The sequence below is a fragment of the Xyrauchen texanus genome, chromosome 24 (genome assembly GCF_025860055.1).
Source record: "Xyrauchen texanus isolate HMW12.3.18 chromosome 24, RBS_HiC_50CHRs, whole genome shotgun sequence".
Classification (NCBI taxonomy): domain Eukaryota; kingdom Metazoa; phylum Chordata; class Actinopteri; order Cypriniformes; family Catostomidae; genus Xyrauchen; species Xyrauchen texanus.
Window position 1 is genome coordinate 17,585,392 of NC_068299.1, and position 27,128 is coordinate 17,612,519.

The following is a 27,128-nucleotide window of genomic DNA, read 5'->3' on the forward strand; positions in this document are numbered from 1 at the left end:
CTGTCCAGACTATACTTTGTGATCAGTTGAATCCCACTTTGGTGAATTAAAGTACCAATTTCTTTCCGAAACAGCAAAATCTGTACATTATTCCAAACTTTTGGCTGCCTGTGTGTGTCTGTATATATATATATATATATATATATATATATATATATATATATATATATATATATATATATACATTAAGGTTTAAATTTAAATGTCCATCAAATTGACTCATCTTTAATAGAATACAATTAAAAACCCTAAACATTTTAATTTCTATTATTTGAATTTAGTTAAACATTACATCAGATTCAATTTTATGGAGTTTTGTTATGAAATTAAAATGCGTATATCTTAAATAGGCTAAACATATCTTTTTGAGTGTAATAATATTAATATATTACAAGTTTACAACTGGTAATATTAATAAAGACTTTTATTAACTGATTTCTGGTGACATCTTGTGGATTAAGAAGGTATGATTTGTCCAGAACCAAGAAGAAATATTTTTAGAGTCTACGCTAAACAGTTTAGACAGTTTATTATATGCATGGACTCAATGTTGTTTCATAATATTATTTAAAGTTCAAACTCATGAGGTGCTGCACATTTTTTAAATACTTATAACTATATGTTTCATATGATTCATGAAGCTTTTATAGGTAACTACCACTGCCTGTCTGGTGTAGGGTCATGTCCGACAATTAAATTAAAACAAACACCAGAATTATGGTTGAGACATCTTTAATATGACATGAAAGCTTTTAATGTTTTATAATAAGGTGCATTAGCTAATGCCAATTCAATTCATCAAGTGCTTGTGCAGGGTTGGCCTACGCCAGTCAAAGTGCTAAACATAAAGCTGTCAGTGTGCCAAAGTCCCAGACATGGGCTAATTTAGAAAGCTCGATTTTTGGTTTTCATTGTTTTGCAAAGCTAAACATACAGGTTCACAAAGTCTACTAAATTGTAGTTTACCACCAGTGGAAAAAAAATACACCAAGTGTTCTGTATCCAAACAAGCACCAAAACAATGCAAGACAACGTTGTGAGACCCAGGCTAAAACTGCGCTCCAGAGCAGAAGTCAGACCTCTCAAGATTTTAAAATCACAGCCATCATCGAAGAGAAGGGCCCAACTATTAAAAAACACTATTGAATAAGTTACATAGTGTGAATGTAAGACTCAAGAGTTAACAAAATGACTGAAGTTTTCAAAAGGACTGCTTCGATAATATTTTTTTCCTTCTGATACTTTTGCGATGCATTGGAACTATTAAGCAGTCTCTGACTATGGAACCTAAGTAGCCAATGGGATAGAAGAGTTGGATGACTTCTGCTTTTCTATATGTGTCTCTGGAGTTGGCAGTCAAACACAACATTCATTTGGCCTTCTGGGCTTTCTGAGCGGACTTGGTGATCTTTCCACTTGTCGGGGCCTTCTTCTCCACTCCCTTAATCACACCCACTGCAACCGTCTGACGCATGTCACGCACAGCAAACCTACCTGCAAACCAAAAAGCATTGTTTTGAACCTACCAGTTTCTTTTGTAATTCCCATCATCCATCCTACAACTGATGAAGCTACTTGGATGGAAGTGGTGTAATGTCTTTAAAGGGATAGTTTGCCCAAAAATGAAAATTCTGTCACTCACTCACCTTTTATGTTGTTCCAAACCTGTATGACCTTCTTTCTTCCACGGACCACAACAGGAGATGTTGGGCAGACTGTTAGAATCTTAGCCTCAGTCACTATTCACATTCATTGGATCTTCTTTTTCTCCATGTAATGAAAGTTACATTTAGCCTAAAATCTCCTTTCATGTTCCAAGCCATATGGGTTTGGAACAACATGGCCACATTCACACAGAAGCTGAATAAGGTTGTCAGTCCTGTTTTGAGTGATTAATACAGTTATGTTCACATACAGTTCGAGAGTGACAATTGCATTCTATAACCAAACTGACACCAACAAAATTTCAGGTCTCACAACTGCATTCTCTGCAAACCTGGTGCTGTGTAAACGGAAACATACTAGACAACTAGTTGTCTATCACATAATATAATGTGAGAGACATTTTGCACTGTACACGCATCTCGTGTGTTTCATATGAAGTTTCGTTATTTCACAGAGATGGAGATATTAGCTACTTGTCATCCTAAGATCCATCTGCTGTTTTCGACCGTCTGGTCATGGGCATGAGCTGAGAAACAAAAGCTGCACTTGGTTAAAAATCATTCTAAGCCATTGCTGGTTAATTTTGAATTTTGATGGATGTACTAACGCCTCGATTGGACTTGTTTATTTAATAACACTACATCAATTGTAATAAGACATGCTGGTGTTATGGACGGCGCGATCTTTGATATTTATTTTTGTAACTGTCACTATGGTTACAGCTGTAAGTATATGGTTGTGAATTTTGTTGTTTGTTCATAAATAAATGACAAATAAATTAGTTTTCATTTTAGGGTGAACTTTCCCTTGAAAATGAGCAATGTCATGTTGAATCTTACTTTATTGACTGCAATATATTTTATTCCAAAAAATGGCAATCAGCTAAATTTCTTGTTGTACAAGCAGCATCTGGATTGTTCTGGATCTACTGGTAGTTTTCTTTTTTTCCATATCCACCAAACAATTATGTTGCTGCTTGAATGGAATGCTGGGATAGCACTTACCCAGAGGAGGATACTCTGAAAAGCTCTCCACACACATGGGCTTCCCAGGGATCATGTCGACAATGGCTGCGTCTCCAGATTTGAGGCTCTTGGGGTTGTCCTCAAGCTTCTTCCCAGAGCGACGGTCGATTTTCTCTTTCAGCTCGGCAAACTTGCAAGCAATGTGCGCGGTGTGGCAATCCAGCACAGGGGCGTAGCCAGCACTGATCTGCCCTGGATGGTTCAAGATGATCACCTGATGGGAAAGATTTAACCATCTAATGACTACTCAGTTTTTCTGGATAAACAAAGAAGTGAGAATACAATGCTGCATCCCAATTCGCCTACTTATACTATGCTCATAAAGTGTGCACTCTTTTTTGTGATAGAAAGGTGTCTACTTTTTAGTGTGTAGCAAAATAGAGTTTTGGGACATACTATCATAAAATTGTGTCTTGAAATCAATGACCCTTCGCATTTTTACGTGAATCCTTTCACCGTACATCGACCTGTCAATCAAAGTTTCAGTTTTCATAAGATGCATGTTCCTCATTTAATTTCTCTTTTTAGAATTACACTTCATATGCTTCCTACCATATTGGAGAAGAAACAGCACGTAATTGAATATCTGTCGTGGGATGTTTAGTGTGGAGAGCTGCTTTTTATATATATGTTTTGATATATACATGCATGTATTTAATGCAAACCAAACTTATCTCTTTTCCTATTGTTGTCTCTATTCAATGTGTGATTGTGTTGCAGAATAAATATAACAAGGATAACAGTTATATTTAAAGTTTAAGATATGTAAGCGCAGCGTAGTTCTAGCGGGAAGGCTAGCAGCTGTACATCATCGCACCATTAGCTGGGTAATTCCCAGCCAATCGCATGTAAACCATTGCTTTATAAGTCTGCTCACAATCTATCACATTGCTGTTTCAATGTGCTAATGCGACAACCTCCACCACCACCAGTTGAGTCCCGTCCTGCACGGGGGTAGGCTCCTTGCCCCTGCCTCCTATCTCTGGCAGGATATGACGGTTCCGAGTACTACAACTTCGGACTGCCAGATGGGGCCTACGCCAAAGAGAGACATTACTTTTCTGTTTTATATTGATCAAATAAATGTAATCTTCAATTTCACTCAAGTCTGCGAGTCTTCCTGATAGAAGTGAACTTATGATTCATCATAAACTAAAGTAATTAAGATCTTGTATTATACACTTAACTTAAATGTTATACCAAGTCGGAAGTTAGAAAACAGGAATAATATTGTGCTTGATCAAATCAAAATCAAATCCCTTAATTATCACTCAACCATATACACAAGTGCAACAGTGGGTGAAAGTCTAATAAAGTTCGGTGCTGATATATGTATCTTGAGCGATCAAGAGTTTAAAAGTCTGATTGCTTGGGGGAAGAAGCTGTCACGAAGTCGGCTGTTGTGGGTCCTGATGCTGCGATACTGCCTGTCTGATGGTAGCAGTGAGAGCAGCCCGTGTCTGGAGTCTCTGATGATCCTCAGAACGTTTTTTACAAACCGCCTGGCATAGATGTTCTGGAGGGAGGGAAGCTCACCTCCGATGATGTGTCTGGCAGTTCACACCACTCTTTGCAGGGCTTTGCGGTTAAGGGTGGTTCTATTGCCATACCAGGAAGTGATGCTCTCTACAGTGGTGGAGTAATAATAATAATAATAATACCTTTTATTTATAGGCACATTTGAAGACACTCAAGGACACCTTACAACATAGGGGCAAATCAATAAAATACAAAAGAAAACATACAAACATAAGTGGTGTAGAACCGTGTGAGGATGTGGTGGTTCATTCCAAACTTCCTCAGCCATCTCAGGAAAAAAGGTGCTGGTGAGCCTTCTTCACAACGGCCTCAGTATGGACGGACCATGTGAGTTCCTCAGTGATATGGACAACGAGGAACTTGAAGCTGCTGACTCTCTCTCCACTGGTGCTCCATTGATAGTGATGGGGTTGTGTTCTCTGTCTTTTCTCCTAAGGTCCACCACAAGCTCCTTGGTCTTACTAACATTGCGGGAGAGGTTGTGCTCCTGACACCAGCGTGTCAGAGTATGTACCTCCTCTCTGTTTCATCATTGTCAGTGATCAGACCTATCACCGTCGTATCATCAGCAAACTTAATGATGCATTGGAGCTATGTGTTGCCACACAGTCATGTATGTAGAGGGAATACAGTAGTGGACTGAGGACAGATGTTGAGGTTCAGTGATGAAGAGATATTGCTGCCCATTCGAACCACCCTTGTGTCTGCTTGAAGTCCAGGATCCAGCTGCACAATGAGCTGTTTAAGCCCAGAGCCTGGAGTTTCACATCAAGCTTGGAGGGCACTATGGTGTTGAATGCTGAGCTGTATTCTACAAACAGCATTCTCACATATGTGTTCCTATTTTCCAGGTGGGAGAGAACAATGTGTAATGTAGATGCAATGGCATCATCAGTGGAATGGTTGTTGCAGTAAGCAAACTCCAGTTAGTCTAGTGAGGCAGGCAGCACAGAGCAGATGTAATCTCTGATTAACGTCTCAAAGCATTTGATGATGATGGGGGTCAGAGCAACAGGATTTCAGTCATTTAAGCAAGTGACTTTGGATTGCTTTGGTACAGGGATAATGGTGGACATTTTAAAGCATGTGGGGACCACAGACAAGGAGAGGGAAAAGTTGAAAATGTCCATTAAAACACCAGCCATTTGTTTCACGCATGCTCTGATGACGTGGTCCAGTCTGGACCCTCGGCTTTACAGATATTCTCCCATTGGAAGGATCGGGTTATGTCCGCTACAGAGATAGAGAGTGAACTAACCTCTGTAGCTCTGGCTGCAGGAGCTCTCTTCACGAGGGTGGTGTTGTTTCCCTCAAAACGAGCATAAATCTATTAATCTCATCCAGGAGAGAGGTGTTCAGCTGTGTTTTAAAGGAGAGTTTTATTCCCTTTGAAGTCTGTGATGATATTAATTCCCTGCCGCATGCTTCTAGAGTCAGTGGTGTTGAACTGTCCTTCAATCTTGTCCCTGTAATCTTGTCACTTTATTTGTTTATTTTTTTTCCTTTGACAGTGTCACATACTGTTTATATCATTACAACAGTCCCTTGAAAGAGAATCTGACCTCCTCTGTACTATAGTGAGACAAAAATAAAACGAGAACAGACAATTTTGTTAATTTGGTTCATTTTCTGTTTGTGATAACCCCTTTTTTTGCTGACAATATTTTTAAAGATTATTTTCCAGAAAGAAGCTCTAAGAACTCACAAAAGTACCCACAATAAGCAGTACAAATACAGTAGATGGGCATCAAAGAATGCATGATGGTAAGATGAGGATTATTAATCACTCAGAGCCACTTGATCATTCACAATTTAATGAGCCGATGAATCTTCATCCAACAGCGAGAATAAAGTAGTTTATTATCACAGTGTTCAAACAAACTTACATAATGTTTAATGTTGTTTTACGTTGTAAAATCATGATGAATTGGAGATGCGCCGTCTGCCTTATCATGTTTGTTGTTTTTCAGTATGACAAGTTCGGAAGCAAATGTTCAACTCCTGTTCTGTCAAACAATATTGTGGGATTATTGGTTGCCCCTTGCCCTCCCTTCAAGAAATTTACACTTCCAGAGTGAGGAAAAGGGGCTGGTAAAATCACTCTGGACCCCACTCACCCAGCCACTACCTTTTTGACCAGTTGCCTTCTGGACAATGCTACAAAGCACTGAGCACAAGAACCGTCAGGCACAGGAACAGTTTTTTCCCTCAGGAAATCCATCTCATGAACAGTTGAAACTATACTATATGTATGTGCAAAACACAGCCTAGTCAATTATATTATTTAACATATCCTACCTCTTCTGCATTACATTCCCTTGCAATGTATAACAGATTGTATTTGTACATACTATATGTATATTTTTGTCTTATTGTGTATTTCTATATATACTCATATTTCTATTCGCTTTTTATTTTTATAAAATAAAAATTATTATTATTATCTCTGCCTTGTTGTATTGATTGTGCACTGGAAGCTTCTGTCACCAAGAAAAATACCTTGTATGTGGAAGCATACTTGGCAATAAAGCTCATTCTGATTAGCCAAAAATGGGTTCTCGGATCCATATTTGGATATTTACCAAAAGTAATAGACCGTTTTGGGACACTCATTTCTACATACTATGATTTTGGAAACCCTAATTTTTTTCTAGGGTACTGTTTAGGGCGTATAGGGTTCGGATTGGGACGCAGGGTACGTTAATGGGAAAAAGAGCTTACTTGAGCAGTGAAGGCAGCTGCCTCCTGCGGTGGGTCGTTTTTGCTGTCTCCAGCAACGTTGCCACGACGAATGTCCTTGACAGAAACGTTCTTAACATTGAAGCCAACATTGTCGCCAGGTAAGGCCTCTAAGAGAGCCTCATGATGCATCTCAACAGACTTGACCTCAGTTGTCACATTGACGGGGGCAAAGGTCACCACCATACCTGGCTTCAAAATGCCAGTCTCAATACGGCCAACAGGGACAGTTCCAATTCCTAGTTAAAAAGAACAACATTTCATTCAGCTATGATTTATATTAGCAAAAAAAAAAAAACATCTGGTATGTAGCTTGCTCGCAGAAATTCTAACCTCCAATCTTGTAGACATCCTGAAGGGGCAGACGGAGGGGTTTGTCAGTTGGACGGGTTGGAGGCTGAATAGCGTCTAGAGCCTCCAAAAGGGTGGTCCCAGAAGCATTACCCTCTTTCCGGGTAATCTTCCAACCCTTAAACCAACTCATCTAAAGGAAAGAAATACAAGCTATTTCAAAATACATCATTCTCTTTTTCCCACATTTCCTGAAGCTGACCTACAGGGATGTCATTTTGCATAAATATGGAATCTGATTGTTTATGAAAGCATTTTGTTATGATATGGAAAGAGTACTCATTTCGCCCATCATATATGGATATGGGAATGGTAAGGAAATTAACAATTCCGTTTTCGATTCCTCTTAAAGATACAGATTCTGTACTTCTGAGGAACAATTATTTGGAAATAAGAAATGCAATTCTTATTGCATTTACTGCCCTTAGCAGCATGTTGCAGAATGATGAGATAATTTCAGTAACTGCATTGTTTTCTTTGCAACCTGAGCTTCTTCAGAATGCAGCACAACGAATGAAACACAACGCAGGTGTTTTGAGATGCATTTTATAAAAATGTAAGTTCTCTTTAATTTGGTGTCTAAAAATGCAGCGATCCTGCTCGAGAAGCTGAAAGAAAAAACATTGAGATTCAGCGCAACAGCTTTGCTGTCGGCCAGTGCGTGTTAAAATTATATAGAAAAACAGCACAGACACACAAAATCATGTTTGAACAACCCCTAACTCACCCTATATTTGAAAACCTGACCCAAACCTGGAAGGAAAACCCTTGTTTGTCGGAACTTGTTGAGTTTGTATCAAGTTGTAGACCTCTATTGCAAGTGTAGAATGACCAAAAAGGGATTTTAGTATTCAAATAGTGGCGCTTTGAACGGTTAACTGAATGTTCACTATCTATGCACAGGAGCATCTGCTGTTTTGACATTCTGTTTGTTTCATGAAGTTCCAAGTAGAAACACAACAAAAACATACTGTTAGCAACGCATAAACTCCTTTGTAAAAACCTTTATGATCTGTATGACAGTATGGTGTACAGTCAATTATACATTTTTCAGAAGTTATGAAAACGGAAGACTTCTAATTTGTCAGCAAATTAAAAAGCAACTTTTCTGAGTTGATTATATTGCCAGTATGCAGCTTTAAAATGACCGAGTTGTTATTAATTTATATGATTTTTTAAATTATTATTATTATTTCAGAGTGGAGCATCGAAGTATGCAAAAATATTTATTTCTATTAAGTTTTTAATCCATTACTCACATTTCTTATGTTAAAGAAATGTATAATTATTTCAGGAATTAAAGGGGTCATGACATGAGAAACCAAATTTGCCTTGATCTTTTGGTATATAAGAGGTCTTTGTATCATTAAAACGTCCTGCAAGTTTAATATTTTAAGACGTCCTCCCCATTCTAAACGAATCATTTATTTAATCAAGCTCAAAATACAGCTCGTTCTGGATTCATGGTTAGAAGTGACGTGTCGGTTAGAAGTGACGTAACAACGTTTGCATATGACCGCCTCCAGCACAAGATAACTACGCTTTAAGCGCAAGACAGCTACGCTCATTTCAGATCGCCGTCGCCTCACAAGTGTTCAGTCGATGGACAGCGAGCTCTGACAGAGACTACTTGTGCACAGGAAAATTACGATGCCACACAGATGTGCTGTTCCTGGCTGTGGTCAAACAAAACCTCTGAATAAGCTGCCGAAAGATCCAGACGCCAGGGAAAAATGGATGCAGTTTATTTTTGCGGACGCTCCAGTCACGGCAGTGTTAACTTAAGCGTTTGTTCTGTACATTTTAAGGATGACTGTTTTGAGAACAAATCTCAATATGATGTTGGCTTTGCCAGAAAACTGTTGCTCAAAGATAAGTCCGTGCCGACTATTCTGGGAACAACGACGACGCAAACTGTAAGTAGGCCTAATCTATTTTAAACTTTAAACTACTTTTTAAAGCGCAATTTCATTCATTATGAATAATCACAGTGTTTTTACTTAGTTTACTTGCATATTGTTCTGGCTGGAGCGTCAATAATTGATACATAGGCACTGACGTTAGCCAATCATAACAGTGGGCGTTAACACTGAAGTCTTAAATAGAAAACGCCCCCAAAACAGACTGTTTGAATCAGAGGATGAGAAACAGGGTGGGAAAAGGTCATAAATCACTAGATTTTAAAAGTTTTTCTTAAAAAAAAATATATTAATACTATAATTGCACCTAAGGGAACATAATAATACAATAAAAAAAACCATGTCATGACCCCTTTAAGACATTTTCTCTCAATACACTAGCACTGACTGTGTTATCACAGAACGATGCAGACACCAATGAAAACTATAAATGTGCACAGAGCCTACAGCGTAGGTTTGACACAGAAGTATATACCGGCCTTAGGAGTCATTTGTTTGGGAATAAGACTGCACTGGTAGTGCTGTATATTTCATGATGTAGATTTAAGTCAATTATTCTGGAATTAGCTAACACTGCTGCAGGAAACACTGTCAAGAGTAGGATGTTCCGTTCACAGCTACTGGAATGTGTGGCATGTTAAGGAACCATTAATGGAACCTAAAATCATATGGTTAAGGTGTTTTTTCAAAATATTAACTGGTTCTTAAGAACCTGTTCTCGGTTCCCAACCCTAATCATACTTACATTGGGACTGGCCTCAAGCATGTTATCCCCATTCCAGCCAGAGATGGGCACAAATGCCACTGTATCAGGATTATAGCCGATCTTTTTGATGTAGGTGCTGACTTCCTTCACAATTTCCTCAAAACGCTTCTGGCTGTAACTGGGTTCAGTGGAATCCATCTTGTTGACACCCACAATCAGCTGCTTTACACCCAATGTGTAGGCTAGAAGAGCATGCTCTCTGGTCTGACCGTTCTTGGAGATACCAGCCTCAAACTCACCCACACCTGCTGCCACAATCAGCACGGCACAGTCAGCCTTTAGGGCCAGATTAAACATCATATTACGCATCAGACATTTATTACATAAATGTTAAACGGTAGAAAATTAACATAAGCGTGTATGCTTGTTAAACGTCTTACCTGAGAGGTCCCAGTAATCATGTTTTTAATGAAGTCCCTGTGTCCCGGAGCATCAATGATGGTGACGTAGTACTTGCTGGTCTCAAACTTCCACAATGAGATGTCAATAGTGATTCCTCTCTCACGCTCTGCCTTAAGCTTGTCCAGCACCCACGCGTACTTGAAAGAGCCTTTTCCCATCTAGGGGTGACACAGACAATAATATGTCATTATATAATGGCAATTATTTATTTTTAATTGCTGGCTGGCTTATCCAATGTGTTATCCAACTACATCTTACCTCTGCAGCCTCTTTCTCAAACTTTTCAATAGTTCGCTTGTCAATACCGCCACACTTGTAGATGAGGTGACCAGTTGTAGTGGACTTACCAGAGTCCACATGACCAATAACCACAATGTTGATATGGAGCTTCTCCTTGCCCATGGCTGATTGCTTTTTTAAAGAGACAGTGGATCTGCAGAGCTTTAAAGAGAAGCCAACAATCAATGTGCAATATTTAACAGCTACACACTAAATTACACATCTGATCCTTCCCCACTTGATATGGGATGCTTTTCATCCAATTTGAGACACCCTAATTCAGGGGAATAAAGGGAAGACTCTCTAAAAATGGTTGTTGAAACATGGGCATAGTTCTTCTGCAGATCTCACAGTACAGCATGCTAAGGAACCCCTAGATAAAAGAGGATGTAAGTTATGTAAAATTCTGACGTTTCTTGTGTAAATACCAGCTAAGCATCTTCTCTGAATTGCTGTGATTTTAGAGTGTAAGTGTCTATACATTTTTATTTTATTCCAAGAACACAGCTGCAACACCGACAATAAATCTAGTTAACAAATACAGTATCTACAGTGCCACCTCCTGTTTTAAAGCTGCAGACCAGCACAAAGTTTATACTTTTTTCAGGCTCTTTACTACAATAGCTCTGCCAAGTATCATTATATATGCATTAACAGGAATGCTTGGTACATCTTTGTCCCCCAGTCCTCCATTTTGTAAAGATTCTGCCAATTTAAAAGACTAGCAGATATTTGTGAGCTACTGTGTATGCAATATTGTATAAAAAAAAAAGAAAAAAAGCAGCTGGCCAAGCAAATATTCACTCTCCATTTAGGTGCTGAATTAAAATTACATCATGGACTCACTCAACGTGTAAGATTATAGCATCACTTTCTTTTCATATTGGCAGAATCATCAGGTTTAGAATTCCAAGACATTCTTTAAAGAAAAGAGGCACCTTGCCAGTAGTGTTAGGAACCTAATTCCCAGCTTAACTGGAGAGGTTAACAGAAGTATTATTCTGGTTGAGGTTACCTAACAGAAAGAGACGCTTTCTTTAAGAAAAAGAAAAGTGGTTTAAATTATTCCTGTCATATGTGGCATTCGAATCAGTCCAAAGCTTCAGAACCACCTTGTTTTTCAGTGTTAATTTGCTATGCAACATTCAAATGTTTGTAATCAACGGATTCTAGGCAACAGAGATAATTCCTGTCTAGGGATTTAACAGTGCAATCCTTTCCCCTGCAGATGCCGCCATGTTCTCCCATTCCCTAGCCTGCGTCTAGCGCAATGTCGAAAACAAGGCATCAATAAGGTGCATTACAAGAGGCACATATTTAGGAAAATATGTATATCGTTAGTAGATCGACAAATATAAAAACAGATATGTTAGATGGCTTTATTCTCAAATAAGCCGTTGAAGGTGCGTGTTATTGTGAGAGGTACTGTACCTGCGTGTGTGTTCGGGATACTGAAGAGGTTGAGCGGCGCGTCTGATATGCAGACCGAAGCGACTGCCCATGCGCAGACGTGCACAACATTGCTGCCTACATCAAAGCGCGCAAGACAGTCACCAAGGATGCTTGAGATCAGACTGCCACCAGAAAGCAAGTTAAGAAAATTTGGAATTAAAAGAAGAGACGTAATTTTATGTTCTCAAGAAAAGGTTTTAAATTGTATGTTTGCTCTGCTCGTATTGCTTCGGACGCATTAGGGGTCGTTCAGATTCAATGCGTCTAAAAACGCAAGACGCAGCGCAAAGAATAGAACACAACGCAAACGTCTCGAGACGCGGTTTTTAAAGCCCCTGCGCTAGGCAATGCAAAAACGCACTTCTAAAGCGTTTACATCGGAAAAACAATGAAAATAGCGCACAGGGACACCTGCATAACGCTTTCTGTGTGAACAGCCGCTTAGATCAATAGTATCATTTTTTGATGACTGCATATTTCACATAGATAAACAAATTTATTAATCCCTTCACTTAAATCTTTTACATTTTATTTCACCTTAAAATAAAAGGACATTTTCTTCAGAAATCTATGGCAAAAATAAAGTTAGAAAGTTTGACAATTCAGATATTGCCAATTAAAAACCTTTTGCCCAAAGTCACTGTCATTGTGTGTTATATATATATTAAAAAAAAGAGCATTAACCAGTATTCATTAGTAGTGTACAAATCATATGGAATCTTTTAGGGTATCTATGAACTGTATCTGTGTATTATCTAAGTCCCTTAGGGGACCTCCCAGGGCTGGACTGTGCCCTTAGCAAATAATGTGAATAAAATGCCCCCAACATATTGATTCCCGCTGAGATGTAGAAGACAATTTACCACTCTGCAATGTTTTTTATAGTCAAGCATTTAAGCATTTGTTACTACATTTTTATGAAACGGTAGATCAGATGATCCAATCAAACCTGTGGGAGGAAAAAAAATGTGACACTAATTTTTAAATTTTATTTTACTTTAATATTGGCTGAAATATTAACCAATACAGCAAAATGACAAAGACAGCAACTTGGCTCAAGAGATCCAATGCATTTCTAAAAACGCAACTTAGTTTTCTAATCTCAAATATGCTGTAGTAGTATCTTCAGGTGTATGTGCATTCTCAGAAAAAAAGAACAAAACTCTACGTCTAATTGAGGAACAAATTTGTACCTTATAAATTTTTACCATTTAAGAGTGAATTTTGTACCCTAAGGTACAATCATCAGCACTCTACGTAGAAGGTACAAAAATGGACCTTATTAAAAGTTACAACTTTGCAACTTTGGGGTACCCTGTGACAGAGCCATTTTGATACTTTAGGTGGCAAAAAAGTACCTTATTGACACAGGTTTACATATATTCAATTTTATTTATAAATGTACTTTTTACAAATAGAAACTACATTAAGTTCATAACTTTGCACATCTCTCAACAGCAGGTGTCGATAAATAAGTATTATAACATACATTAAACAGCAAATACACTACATACAATACAATATAAAGCAGTCATTTAAAATGAGCATTAAATGACAAACATTAAAACATTGTAAGAGTTATGTTAAAATGTGAAGACCACAAACATTGTAATATAATTCAGAAAATAAAAACCAATGACTAATATTGACATACATATAGCTTATTAAAAAGGCTACATTTGGGGCCTTGGTAGCTTAGCGAGTAAAGGCACTGACTACCACACCTGGAGTCGCAAGTTCGAATCCAGGGCATGTTGAGTGACTCCAGTCAGGCTTCCTAAGCAACCAATTGCCACAGTTGCAAGGGTGGGTAGGGTCACATTAGGTAACCTCCTTGTACTCGGATTGAGGCTCTACGCCACCAAGGGGACAAAAAAAAGGCTACATTAATAATAATAATAACAATTCCTTACATTTATATAGTGCTTTTCTAGGCACTCAAAGCGCTTTACATAGTATAGGGGGAATCTCCTCAACCACCACCAATGTGCAGCATCCACCTGGATGATGCGACGGCAGCCATAGTGCACCAGAACACCCACCACACACCAGCTATTGGTGGAGAGGAGAGAGTAGAGTGATGTAGCCAATTCAGGGATGGAGATTATTAGGACAGGTACTACACATTTTTAGGGTTACAGTAGTGTTTTTGTCTTCAGCAGGAATACCAAGTGCTAACAAACAATTTGTCATCAACAACATATGTATCTAGTGCAGGGGTGGGCAACTATTTTGTAAAACCACATCGGATTTAAGTAGTGCATGGGGGGCCACATTGTATTCTTTTTGAGATACAATGTTCTGAATTGATTTGTTTTTTTGTATTTTTTAAGCCCAGAGTTATAAAATTTTTCCTTGAGCAGAATATTGCACTACAGATCGCTAAATTTGTTCAAAGGGGAAAGCCAAATAGAAATAGCGCACTCACATGCATGGTTGCCAGATTGCACAAAATAAGTATAACATTAGGCAGAATATTTCCAATTTGCGCAACTATAAATCTCAAACTGGGGGTGTTTCGTCTCTTATCTGGCAACCCAGATGTGTTAGCTACCAATGCAAGTTAACTGAAATATCCAATGAAAAAAAAACTTTTAGGATAAATGAGCCACGGGTCACATTAAACCATGTGGAGGCCCTGATCTTGCCCGCGGGCCGTATATTGTCCATGTCTGATCTAGTGCCTGGTAATCAGGCTCCTCACATTGTGAGAGAACAGTCCAGTCTTCCTCACATTTCACACAATATTTCACACAAAAAATTTGCTCATTTGCATGATATGTGTTGGATAAAGTTAACAAGTGTTAATGTTCTCTGAGAACATTTGGACAACAGAATGGGCGAGGCATTTTTGGTAGATGTTATTATAAGCGGTTAATGACTCTGATCACATGAGTAGGCCGAGGCTTGTCACCATCCAAACCAAGTTTCAGAACATACTGCTGAAGAAATATTAGAGTATTCTTTAAGTGAGATGGATATGCCAGGTTGAAGACAAAGAAGAAAATGCAGCAAGAGCCCCTTCATCAACACCGCTAGCCCTGCAGACCTCCAACCCATCAGCTCTGACCACTGCAGTGACTCTTCGTGTAAACACAGACTTCAAGTCAGTGACCTCTTGTAGCTGAAGAGTTGGATATGGCCATGATGATTCATTCTAAATGACAGAGGTGCGAATAAGAATTTCTCTCAGTCAGTTTTTTTTAACTTAAGGTTACTCAACAAATTATGGACAGACACAATATAAATTCTTGAATAGTAATTAACATTCACCTTGTATAAATGTCACACCTCCCCAAGCACGATTACATTTTCTCCCAGAACAAGGATGGTAAAATCAGGTGAGCTGCTTTGAAATCAATAACTAAAACATAAGACACATTTAAACATGTATGAATTATTCAAAAGAAAGACTAGGATTAATTAAGAGGATAATGGTCAATAGCCAATTACCAGAATCAATAATCAAAATCAATTACCAGAATGATCTCCTTGTGCAGCTATGCTAAGGGAGATTTCTCTTGAGCAAGCCGTAGCACACTTGATGCAATGTTTCCAAAACCTTCTTGAAAGCAGCGGCACACATTAAGAGATTTATACAGGAAACCAATTTCTTGATAAAGCTGTAAATAGTTAAGAAAGACACAAAAAGCATGAGCAATTTTCCTTTAAAATTATGTAATTGTATACAGTTTCAATGTCCCATAAGTTAATGCTAAGGCTATGTCTACATTAAAGGAAAAGTTCACCCAAAAATGCACATTTTCTTATGGTTTACTCACCCTCATGCCATCCAACACGGCATCCTCTTCTCCTCTCACATCAAAATGCAACGACATCTTTGTTTTGGACTGTTTTTGCTTGTAAACAGCTTGGTCTTTGAATATTCCCCTTATATCATATGATCAACTCATATCACTGTGTAACCAGAAATGATAAGATGGATACCTGTAAAAAAAAATAATAATGTTAGTTTAGCGTGAAATGTGATTTAAATACCAAATTTAGTGTAAAACTTTAATACTTTGGAACCGTTATTAAGAACAATAAACTGAGCAATGCTTTAATACAGTGTTCTTATGATTTTGATTCAATCTGATGCAGAAATATTGAATTATTTTCTATCCAGCTTAGTCTGGACATCTTCAGGGAACTTGGGAATTTCAAAAACTCACTCATACTCACACACACTCTCTCTCTCTCTCTCTCTCTCTCTCTCTCTCTCTCATGTATAACCATTTTACAAGACTATGAAATAAAGTTGAAATACATTGCCTATATTAAGAGATAGTTGTAAATATACTAAACTGGCTAAATAAGCATAAACGTACTAAACGTAACCTTCATGGGGCCCACAGGCCGTCAAAACACCAAAGTGCAATTAAACAAACTTTTCGTTTCAGCGTCTCTCTTACTTGTCGAATAAAGTCGTGTTTTTCTGTTGGCCTTAGTTTTAAGTTCAAGGTTAACTATTTGGCTGAGTTGAATAGTGTTCAACACTTTAATTTCCCAAGGACGTTAGGCGTGTAACTACTTTACTCACCTTCAAAATTCTTCCTCTCCTCTTCCGTGACTTCTATACCAAACCGAATTAGCTCCATCATTGAGTGAGCTGTAGACATCTTCCCAAACTCCATTCTAGAGAGATAAAGAGATGCCGGTGCTGTCGGGACTGCTGACGTAACCGCGACGTGCGAATTTCTGACTGAACGGACAGGCGCGAGCCAGCGACATTTTCACAACCACATTAATATTACATGTTCGATATAAACGCACAGATTTGTTATTTGAGTCCTTTTTATATTCATACTGTTGGCTATTTATGTACATTGTTTAATTCCGTTTTGTTTTTTTTGTAAAGGGTATAGGCCTATTGTTATGATATTCAGGCCTAGTTTTTTTGTAACAAAAGGTACAAATATGGACCTTTAACATTGAAAACCAACATATTTACCTTTCATCCTCATCTGGGAACATAACTGTACCCTAAGGACTTAAAGTGTACCTTTATATGCACAATTATTTAGCTCTGTGTGGCATATATTCAGTAGCCTAAGCTTGTTTTCCTGTGTATGTGAAAGAAAAATAATCCTAATGAACTAAAAACATTTCTGAAAACCCATTTGCAGATAGTAGCTTTGATAGTAAAACCATTGTGTATTTGAATGCTTGTCGTTTCTTTTCGGTGTGCATCAGGTTTGCTTGTGTGCATGTATGTCTGTTTGTGTGTGTACATGTGAGCATGTGTGTGTTTACAAATCTTTACAACTAGGATTATTTCTACCTCCCTGCTTGTGCTCGGACGAATTTACTGTCCTTTAGCATTGTGTTTGTGTTTTATTGAGTGCAATAGGCTACATAAAGAACTAAAATAGCCGTTTGCTTAGCAAGACTCCATTCTGCAAATGTTCCCACATTGTAAGCTGTCTCAGACGGGAATGCGCATTGTTTTCCACATACAACCGAAACAGATCACCTCTCGCAGCAGCTGAAGAGGGACACCCGATGGGGCGGAGCACGGATATTTAAGGAGGATTTGTCGATGGCCCAGCCTTACGTGCCTCAGCCAGGGCTGGGAGCATGCTGACACTGAGCTCACTGAGATTGATTGTGGGTGCATGAAAACTTGAAACGATTCAACTTTCGTATTCTATTTGAATAAATAACTACACTCCACTGCATCCATGGTAACGCACTCGATATGTCCTCAATGCAATGGTGATTTGTTAGAGCGCATGCTCATTAGCTGACACAGCAACACTAAACGTACCAACATAGGAACGTAATACATTTTAAAATGCATTCTACTTTTGTTTTAGTAATAAATGTGTAATCCAAGTAACTTAATTTCATTCACGACTGTAACTGTAATCAGATTACTTATTTTGTTTTGTAACGCGTTACACCCAACACTGTAAAAGACATGTCCAGTCTAGGTAAAAGGATATCTGGCCAGACGGGGTGGGCAACTACAGTTCCCAACTCACATTAAAAAAGGAAGAAGTGAGGAATAATGGTAGAAATACAGGCAAACATTGCAGGAATAATGTACAAATATGTAATGTATCCTAGGGTACCTGTCTAAGAGATAGTGAGCAGTCAACTTCTCTCCAGAGGTGGTGCCCATGATGCCCACATTGCAGGTACAGTATATTAGGAAATGGCACTGGCAGACCAAGAATGACAACAAATCTTTTCAGATTAACATATTCCAAAACTAAAGAGAAAGTTAACCTAAAATTTTAAATTGAGTGACTGTGGCTGTCATTCTGCCTATCAAATTCTTTTGAGTCCAACAACAGAAAACAAAGTCATATGGCTTTAGAGCATTATGAGGGTAATGAGCAGGGGCGTGTCTAGAGCATTTTCAGTGGGGGGGCCATGCTGGGGCACTGTCTTCAAACGGGGTGGCCACCAGTGACCAAAAAAAAATTTTATAATTTGTTTTAACTTGAATAAAGTTACTTGTAAACAAATGTAGTAATAAAGCACATTTTTGATTAATTTAGTTTTTTGTCATCCCTGTATATATCCATTAAGTTAAATTTGAGAGCCAGTGTTTATTATTTTTAGTGTATTCATAAAACTAACAAGTTTATAAAATAAAAGCAATTTTAATAATGAGCAATTTTAAAAACCCAGAAGCAGAAACAATGTCAACTATTTTCTTTTAATTAGTTTGGCCATTACAATATACAGTAGTTTTATTCACAATCTCTTTCAAATAATAATAATTAAAAAAAAAAAATCCCCCCACTGTAATAATTCAAATGGTTTGGCCAAAACATCATAGTGTTTCATTCAACATTTCTTTCAGATTAATTTACAAAAAAGCTGAGTAACACAGAGTTAAAGTTTTAGCACTGTAACAGTTCAAATGAAAACACCACAGTTTAAAAATAAAATATGGAACCATTACATTGTGCTCTGCTAATATATTAAAGAACAGTCTTTAGTTTAGAAACAATAAAAACAGCAGAAAGAGAGGAAAACAGTCGAAAAAGAAAGAAGGCAGACCTCAACTAAAACAGCTGGATTCTTCTGTTTCGGTGGTGACTGGCAAGCTCACCATTATTATTTATAATGGTTGCAGAGTTATTATCTATATTGATTAAAAATAATGGTATTGAAGGTCTTGCAGTGTTGGATAGACATATACTTATAAGTCAGTTTGCTGACGATACAACATTGTTTCTAAAGAATGAATATCAAATTCCATTAGCTTTACATTCTATTAACCAGTTTTCTAAAGCTTCGGGGCACATTTAAACCTAAACAAATGTGTAATATTAACACTGCATGAGTTTCCTTTGCAGTCATTATCTAATATACAAATTAAAAGGGAAGTTAAATATTTGGGGATTATTATTTCTAAAGATAAAGATGTTATGGAGAATAAAAATGTGTTGAATAACATAGATAAATGTAAGTCCATATTGAATAGATGGCTGCAGAGGGATCTTACAATTTTTGGAAGGGTTCATTTATCTAAAATGGATAGTTTGTCCAGACTCAGTTGTTTATCCAGTCTTCTCCTTGCCCATATCGACACGAATGATTAAATTAATAAATAAGGTGAATTTTAAATGTATTTGGAGAAATAAGTGTCAGTACATTAGAAAGGAGGACATGATTAAAAAATATGAAGATGGTGGGGTGAATGCTATCGATTTTGACATTATGAATGGTGTTTTGAAATTGAAATGGTTAAAATCCTTCATTCAAAATAGCCACTCCTTTTGGTTTATTGTCCCCAATGCTATCTTTAACAAACTGGGGGGAATACACTTTCTGTTATGTTGTGACTTTGAGTGCACCTCCTTACCAGTTAAACTTTTAGCCTTCCATCAGCAAGTGCTGCTCTATTGGAAACTATTGTTCAAACATAACTTCACTCCTCACAACACTCCAGTTTGGAATAGTAGATATATAACATTTGGCAGAAAATCTGTATATCTTGAAGAATGGATATCTAAAGGGATTTGGGCTATTGCCCATTTCTTGGATGATAATGGAAATTTGTTACTGTATAGAGTGTTTTGTGAGAAATTCCAAGTACAGTGTACCATTAGTATTTTTAATAGAATGATTAGAGCTATACCAATTCCTTTAAGATTAATGGTTAAGGAAGACATGTTGTACTCCAAAATCTCCCCAGTACTGAGACAGCTCTCCTTAGAAGGTTATGATTTTTGTGATAAAAAAATGTACAAATAGAGTTATTAGAATTTTTTTTTTTTACAGGCTTATTACCCAAACCCAATTAGACGGGAATACGTGCTTAAAGATTTTGATAAGGTTGAAATAAAACAAATTTGGAAAAATTATTTGTCTTTTCCTCTCCCTCCTAAAGCTAAAGAGGTGAACTTCAAAATTTTAAATGAGATTTATCCTACTAAAGAATTTTTAAGATTGAAATTTAATTTTGATGTGAATAATTGTGTTTTTTGTGAAACAAATATTGAAAATCTAGAACATGTCTTCTTTGATTGTGATCTGGTGCAAGTGAGGTTTGGAGTGAGGTGCAGAATTGGTTAAGGTCTAGGAGGGTTGAACTCCCACCTCTCACGTGGAAGTTAATTAGGTTTGGTGTTTGTCTGGAAAACAAAGATTGTGATTTTGTTATTAATTTCTTGTTATGTTTTGGAAAGTTTTTCATTCATAAATGCAGATGGTTTAAATCTGAACCCAACTTTAATCACTGGATGAATGAGGTTAAACTCTTGTGCAAATCTTTAAAATTTGTTAAAAATCAGAAAGCCCTTAAACTGATTTCTCTTTTGGATACATTTAAATTAATTTAAAAAGTCCCTTTTTATTTATTTTTTCAGCAATTGTAGACAGTAGTTATTTGAGAAAATTGTTATGTATATTTTGATAAGTCACTTGTGATTTGTATCCTTTTATTGGCAATAAAGATGACTTTATTAAGCTTTAAAAAAATGTAAAAAAAAAAAAAAAAAACACTTCTTTGAATCACAAACTTCAGTAGAGTCTATAAACTGATTGGCCGTAAAATGAACCAATCACAAGACATCTTATAGGGGGGGCACCTGGGGTGGCCAATCGAATTTCCTAATGAGAGTAAATGATGATCATTTTAATTTTTAAGTGAACTACAGATATTATTCTAAGATAAAAATGGGACTTTAAAATCAAAGCTAGAACAAATGATTAGGTAATAAGCATAACCAATACCTTCCAACACCCTGACAGCAATAAGTTAACTGGCTCCCAATTCAGCAGCCAGAGGATTCAGTAGGGTGAAGACCACAGTACAAAGGATTCCAAGAGCCACTTGTTACTGTACTCGCATGCCAAATAGCCTCCTGGTATTTGAGTAAGGATATATCCATAGAAAAAAGAGATCAGTCATACACACTGGCCTGTTGCGATACAAAAATATAACCAAAGAAAACATCACCAATTTGTCTGCTTTGTTGCTATTAATTAATATACAAGGACTTGAGCAACATTCCGATGTAGTCTGGATGCATAATTAGTATGCAGACATACCTCAGGTGGGTTTTATTGTAAGCTAGCCAATTCTGGATATGACTTGCATCTTTGTAACAGAATATGATTAACTATTTTACAATTTCATGTTTGGTCTTAAATTCTACACTTATTATGTGTGAGTGTTGGTGGCGTAGTGGCTAAAGCACAGGGCTGTTAATCAGAAGGTCACAGGTTCTAACCCCATGGCCACCATCATTGTGCCCTTGAGCAAGGCACTTAACTCCAGGTTGTTCCGGGGGGATTGTCCCTGTAATAATTGCACTGTAAGTCGCTTTGGATAAAAGCGTCTGCCAAATGCATAAATGTAAATGCTTTAATACTATTCCTTACAGATTTTCTATTTTGACATGTCATCAAAGAGTCTTTGGATACATTTAAATTTGCCATGTCATCAAAGAGTCTTTGATGACATGGCAAAAAAGAAATTCTGTAAGGAAGAGAAAGTTTTGTACACACAAATGTCAATTACAGCTGATAGTCAAGTATCAGCCATATAAAATGAAAATTTTTTATTCAACATTAAGACTTTAGGAAAAATGTATATCTATGTTTAAAAGAAAGTGTATTAGGACCTGTAACTGGTCACCATTTATTTTAAGGTCATCATTAGAATTAGAAGCACCTAACTCTTCACTGGTTGATTTTAAATTATTCATTTGGTTGACAATTTTAGATGTACAAATATCCCACCATATATGTATAATGTTAATTAAATAAAAATTTCATCATTAACACGGCATGAATAGTTTGAATTAGGAAAATATTGTTTAAAATAAAATTGTGTAAAAACATTGTTAAAACAATTTTCATATAGATTTTAGCGTGTCAGTTGTACATATTTAATAATAAAAAGTAAAAACAGTTGTAAGAAATGATATTTCTATCTCAGCTCTGTCCAAGAAAGAAATGCTGTGTGTGCATTATCAAAGATCTGTTTCATATCAGCATGGAGTTGTAAGAGCCCCCTCCTCACTCTGTCTGTGTATACTCTGTCTGTGTGTACATTGTATTAGTGTGTATGGCAAAAGGTCCGACGGGCTCGCAAGGAATAGAGGAATCTTTACCATATAGGTCCGAAGGCTCACAAGGAACCTTTGCCATATGGAATTGTTATATCGATATGAGGTAATGTATGCTCTTATTGGTTAGCGCTGTGAACTCCCCTTCACTATTGCAGTATATCTTTGCATGCCACACAGGAGAAGAGTGAGCTGCATTTTTGTTCGCTCCCCAACGTTGGATTCAGTGCTTTGTATTGATTCATTCACGACTCAATAAAAGACGGAGAGAAAAGGCACTGCTATGGTTTAGAAGACTTTTATTTCTAACAATTGGGGGCGTCGTCACCGGGATTCTCCAAACGGTAAGATTCTAATTTTCCTTTAATGAGGGGTTGATTCTTACTGTTTGCTGAGAAATAATTTTAAAGTATATGATTATAATGTTATGATAGTGCCGTATTGAGTTATTGTAGGACCGTATAGGTGACTAGGGATTGGTGACTCCTCGTGTTTTAATTAATGCGGGAAGAGCGATAAAGGACATGATCAAATTTATTTGTCGTTGGGGGGTGTACGGTCTCCTCGTATTTTTGATAAATGCGGGAGGATTATCCTCATGTTTCTAATGAGATGCGGGAAGAACACAAAAGAGACTAGCTTCCTCTTTTTGCTGTTGTGAGTAACCTCGTAAGTTTTTGATAAACTACGGGACGAACGTAAGGAAACGTGATCAATTTTCTTCGTTGTGTGATATCCTTACTTTTGTAAGAAGGATTGTTGCGAGATATTTCATAAAAAATCTCCGTCGTTTTTTGGGGGGTTTGTGAGTGAATCAATGCACAGTTCATTTTGATTTTTTTCCCTCTTTCTCTATTCTTCTTCTTTCTTTGCTTCCTTGACTAAAAATGCTTTACTAACAATTGACACTGCAGAATTTTTCTTCTTTGTTTTCTATTTGATTATTCAAATTTTGTTTATTCTGATTTAGAGGAGAAAATTTTTATGTGGCTTCAAAAATGGGAAATACAATAAATCCACCTTTATTTAATGAATCTCCGAAAGATTTTATGGAAAGAAATAATCAAGCCTTTTTTACGGAACCATATCTATCAAATTTAGCTGGCTGGTCAGATGACAAAACACAGCTGGATCCGTCTAAAACACCTCATCAGTATGTTTCGGTTTTGAAGCGATTGACAGCTTATAGTCAATTGACAGGGCGTGATTATCGTTTCATACTAACTAAAACACTCCCTCCTGAAATCACGGAGGAAGAATTAATTGAAGAAATTGATTTGTTTAGCCCGACTTATGATACACCATTGGCTCGTAACATTTTGACAAGACATGCAGCAGAGCCTGTTGATTTGTCCAGAACTTTCCGTGGCGTTAGGGTTATGGATGATCATGATGACTATGATGTTGATTGGGTTTGGGCCAATTCGGGTAAACTTAAACTTTTCTTCAAATAATTAATGACATTTTTGCTGAAGTTGTCATCTGCTAAACAAGACATCTCACATGCGGCGAACGCAAAACAAAAAGCTGGCGAGAGTCCAGTTGCTTTTTTTAACAGATTTAAACGTGCATGGATTGAAGAATCGGCAGTTCCGGTTGATGATGATTATTGTCAGTTGTTTGTGAACACGTTTCTAAATAACATGCATGATGAGACTGCACAATTGATTCGTATCACCACGAATAATTTTTTAACGATGTCGATTGATGACCTTGGCAAGCGTTTACGTGAGCTTTCCTCTGCTGGAGCCTTTGCTTCCTCCAAAGGAAAAACTCCGATAATGTTACAGGTTGATGCTGCGGCTCAGAAACGTCCGTTCCGTAACAAGACAAAGCCTGTTAGATGTTATTGTTGTGGCCGTTCTGGACATGTTGCAAAGTTTTGCAGACAAAGAACTGCCTAATACAAACCAGATGCGTAAGCGCTCTAATGGCTATGAGCACGAAAACCCTCCTTCGTTTTCTCCTAACCAGAGACAGGGAATAACAGATTCAGGGAGATATCCAACTGAATGGAACCGCGCCTGACGGTGCGAGAGCAAAGAGTCTGAGTTTTCACTACTTTCGATGCAATATCCAAATAAATCAAATGTTTTGCCATTCCTTGAATTAAATGTGGACCATAAACCATACATGTTTTTAATCGATAGCGGCGCTTCGGTGTCCTCGTTATCTTCCGATGTGTACTCAGGCTCCATCACGGGAAAGAAAATTAGTTCTGTAGGGATTAATAATGTTCCTGTGAAATGCGAATTGACGCCCGCCTTACCAATTACTTCTAAGGATGTACCGACATTGTTTACGATGCATGCTTTTGCAATCATACCGAATTCTCCATTCTGCCTGTTAGGTAGAGACTTGATGCATAAACTTGGTATGAAATTGTATTTTGATTCTATCTCTTTGACACTTCTGTTTCCTTCAGTTTTTTTCCATTACAACCGACACAGGAAGTGCTCTTGTTGAAGATTCGTCTGCAACTGTGCCGCTACCGGAAATTTCGGGAGTCAACCCTCAATTGTGGGCGGAACACAAGGATGACATAGGGTTAATAGATGTCCAGCCCTACAGGGCGAATTTGATAAATACTAGGCCTGTGTTTCAGAAACAATATCCGCTTTCAAAGGAAAACGAGGAGGGAATTAAACCTCTCATTGCTCGATTTTTTTGGAAAAAGGCATTCTGGTTCGAACTCATTCACCTTATAATACACCAATCAATCCAATTAAGAAAGCTAATGGTACTTGGCGTTTAACGCAAGACCTGAGGAAAATTAATAATTTGATCAAACCACTTGCTCCTATTGTACCAGAAGTTCAGGCTATAATTAATTCTATTCCTTCTGAACATAAATTTTATTCTGTTATTGATTTAAGCTCCGCATTTTTCAGTATTCCTGTTGACCGTGAAACTCAGCCACTGTTTGCATTTTGTTTTCAGAATTGTCAATACAGTTGGACGCGTCTCCCACAAGGGTTCAGAGATTCTCCGGCTGTTTTCTCCGCTGTAGTACATGATACACTGAAAAATGTCAAACTCCCTCCAGACACCTGCCTGCTCCAATATGCTGATGACATTCTGGTCACATGTGCCTCTGAGGACATGTGTGCTGCTGCCTCAAAGATTGTTTGCAATGTTCTGGCTGAGGCTGGTTTCAAGGCATCTAAAGACAAACTTCAGTGGGTGCAGAGAAAAGTCAATTACCTTGGACATGAACTATCACAAGGCCAAGTTCGTCTGTCTGCGGACAGGATCAAAGCCATCGCTACATTTAAGCATCCATCCACACGGAAGCAAATGCAAAGCTTCCTGGGACTGGTCAATTACTGTCGCCTGTGGGTGCCTAATTGCTCCATGTATGACAAAATCCTGCGAGAAGCTACGCTGCGTGACAAAGAAGATATTACATGGACAAGTGAGATGAATCAAGCATTCAAACATTTGCAATCATCACTCTTAAGGCCGCCTGCCCTTGGCCTACCCTGTTACACACAAGATTTTCATCTATACATGTACGAAAGTGGTGGCACAGCCGAAGCAATCCTTGCCCAAGAGCATGGGGGCACTTTCCGTCCAATAGCTTATTTATCCAAGACCCTTGATTCAGTGGCTATGTTTGCGTGCAGTGGCTGCCACAGCAATCATGATACAGGATGCAGAAAAGGTTGTTTTGTCACATCCTCTCATTGTACATGTTTCTCATCAGGTAGGAGCCATTATGCATAATATTTCGACTCAACACATGACTGCCCAACGCCGTTCCGGCTATGAGGCTATATTGTTAGCTACTGCTAATGTAACGTTGAAAGTAACTTCTGTTATTCATGGTTCTACTGTACATTTGCATAGGTTGCTGACACAAGGTGAATTTGAGAGCGACGATCACGACTGCCTGAACAGGATCCAAATTTCGACTGCTTGCAGGCCAGAAGTTTCCACGTCTGTCCTGGAGGAGGGAATGCATTGGATTGATGGATCCTGCTTTAAGCCAAACGACAGTACATATTTGTGTGGTTATGCTATTGTTGAATTGCCTGATAAAGTAATTGAAGCGTATTCACTGCCACATAAATCAGCACAAGTCGCAGAACTGATTGCTTTAACAAGAGCTTGTCAATTGGCAAAAGGTCAGTGTATCAACATATATACTGACTCCAAATATGCATATGGTGTAGTCCATGATTTTGCTAAATTGTGGGAGGAAAGAAATTTCAAAACCTCCGAAGGAAAACCAATTTCGCATCATAACATTGTGGCCGAGCTGATTAGTGCAGCACAGCAACCATTGAAGCTTGCTGTAATTAAAATAGCTGGTCATAAAACAGGTGAATCTGACGAGGCCAAAGGAAACAGATTTGCGGATGAAGTAGCGAAATGGGCAGCAAAAGAAGCAATACGTAGTCCGCATGTAAATGAACAAAACAATGAAGTGCCGATGATGAATTCATCGTTG

General features: G+C 37.8%; 1 protein-coding gene across 1 annotated transcript; it reads right to left on the reverse strand.

Moving 5' to 3' along the window:
* Nucleotides 1–697: 697 nt before the first annotated feature.
* Nucleotides 698–12,158, reverse strand: LOC127617974 (elongation factor 1-alpha 1). Its single transcript, XM_052090173.1, has 8 exons — nt 12,117–12,158; nt 10,665–10,847; nt 10,385–10,564; nt 9,984–10,280; nt 7,302–7,452; nt 6,951–7,207; nt 2,670–2,904; nt 698–1,494 (listed from the first exon to the last, which is right to left on the reverse strand). The coding sequence occupies exons 2-8, from the start codon at nt 10,806–10,808 to the stop codon at nt 1,370–1,372; spliced, it is 1,389 nt and encodes a 462-aa protein (XP_051946133.1). The 5' UTR covers nt 10,809–10,847; nt 12,117–12,158; the 3' UTR covers nt 698–1,369.
* Between the last annotated feature and the right edge of the window lie 14,970 nt (nt 12,159–27,128).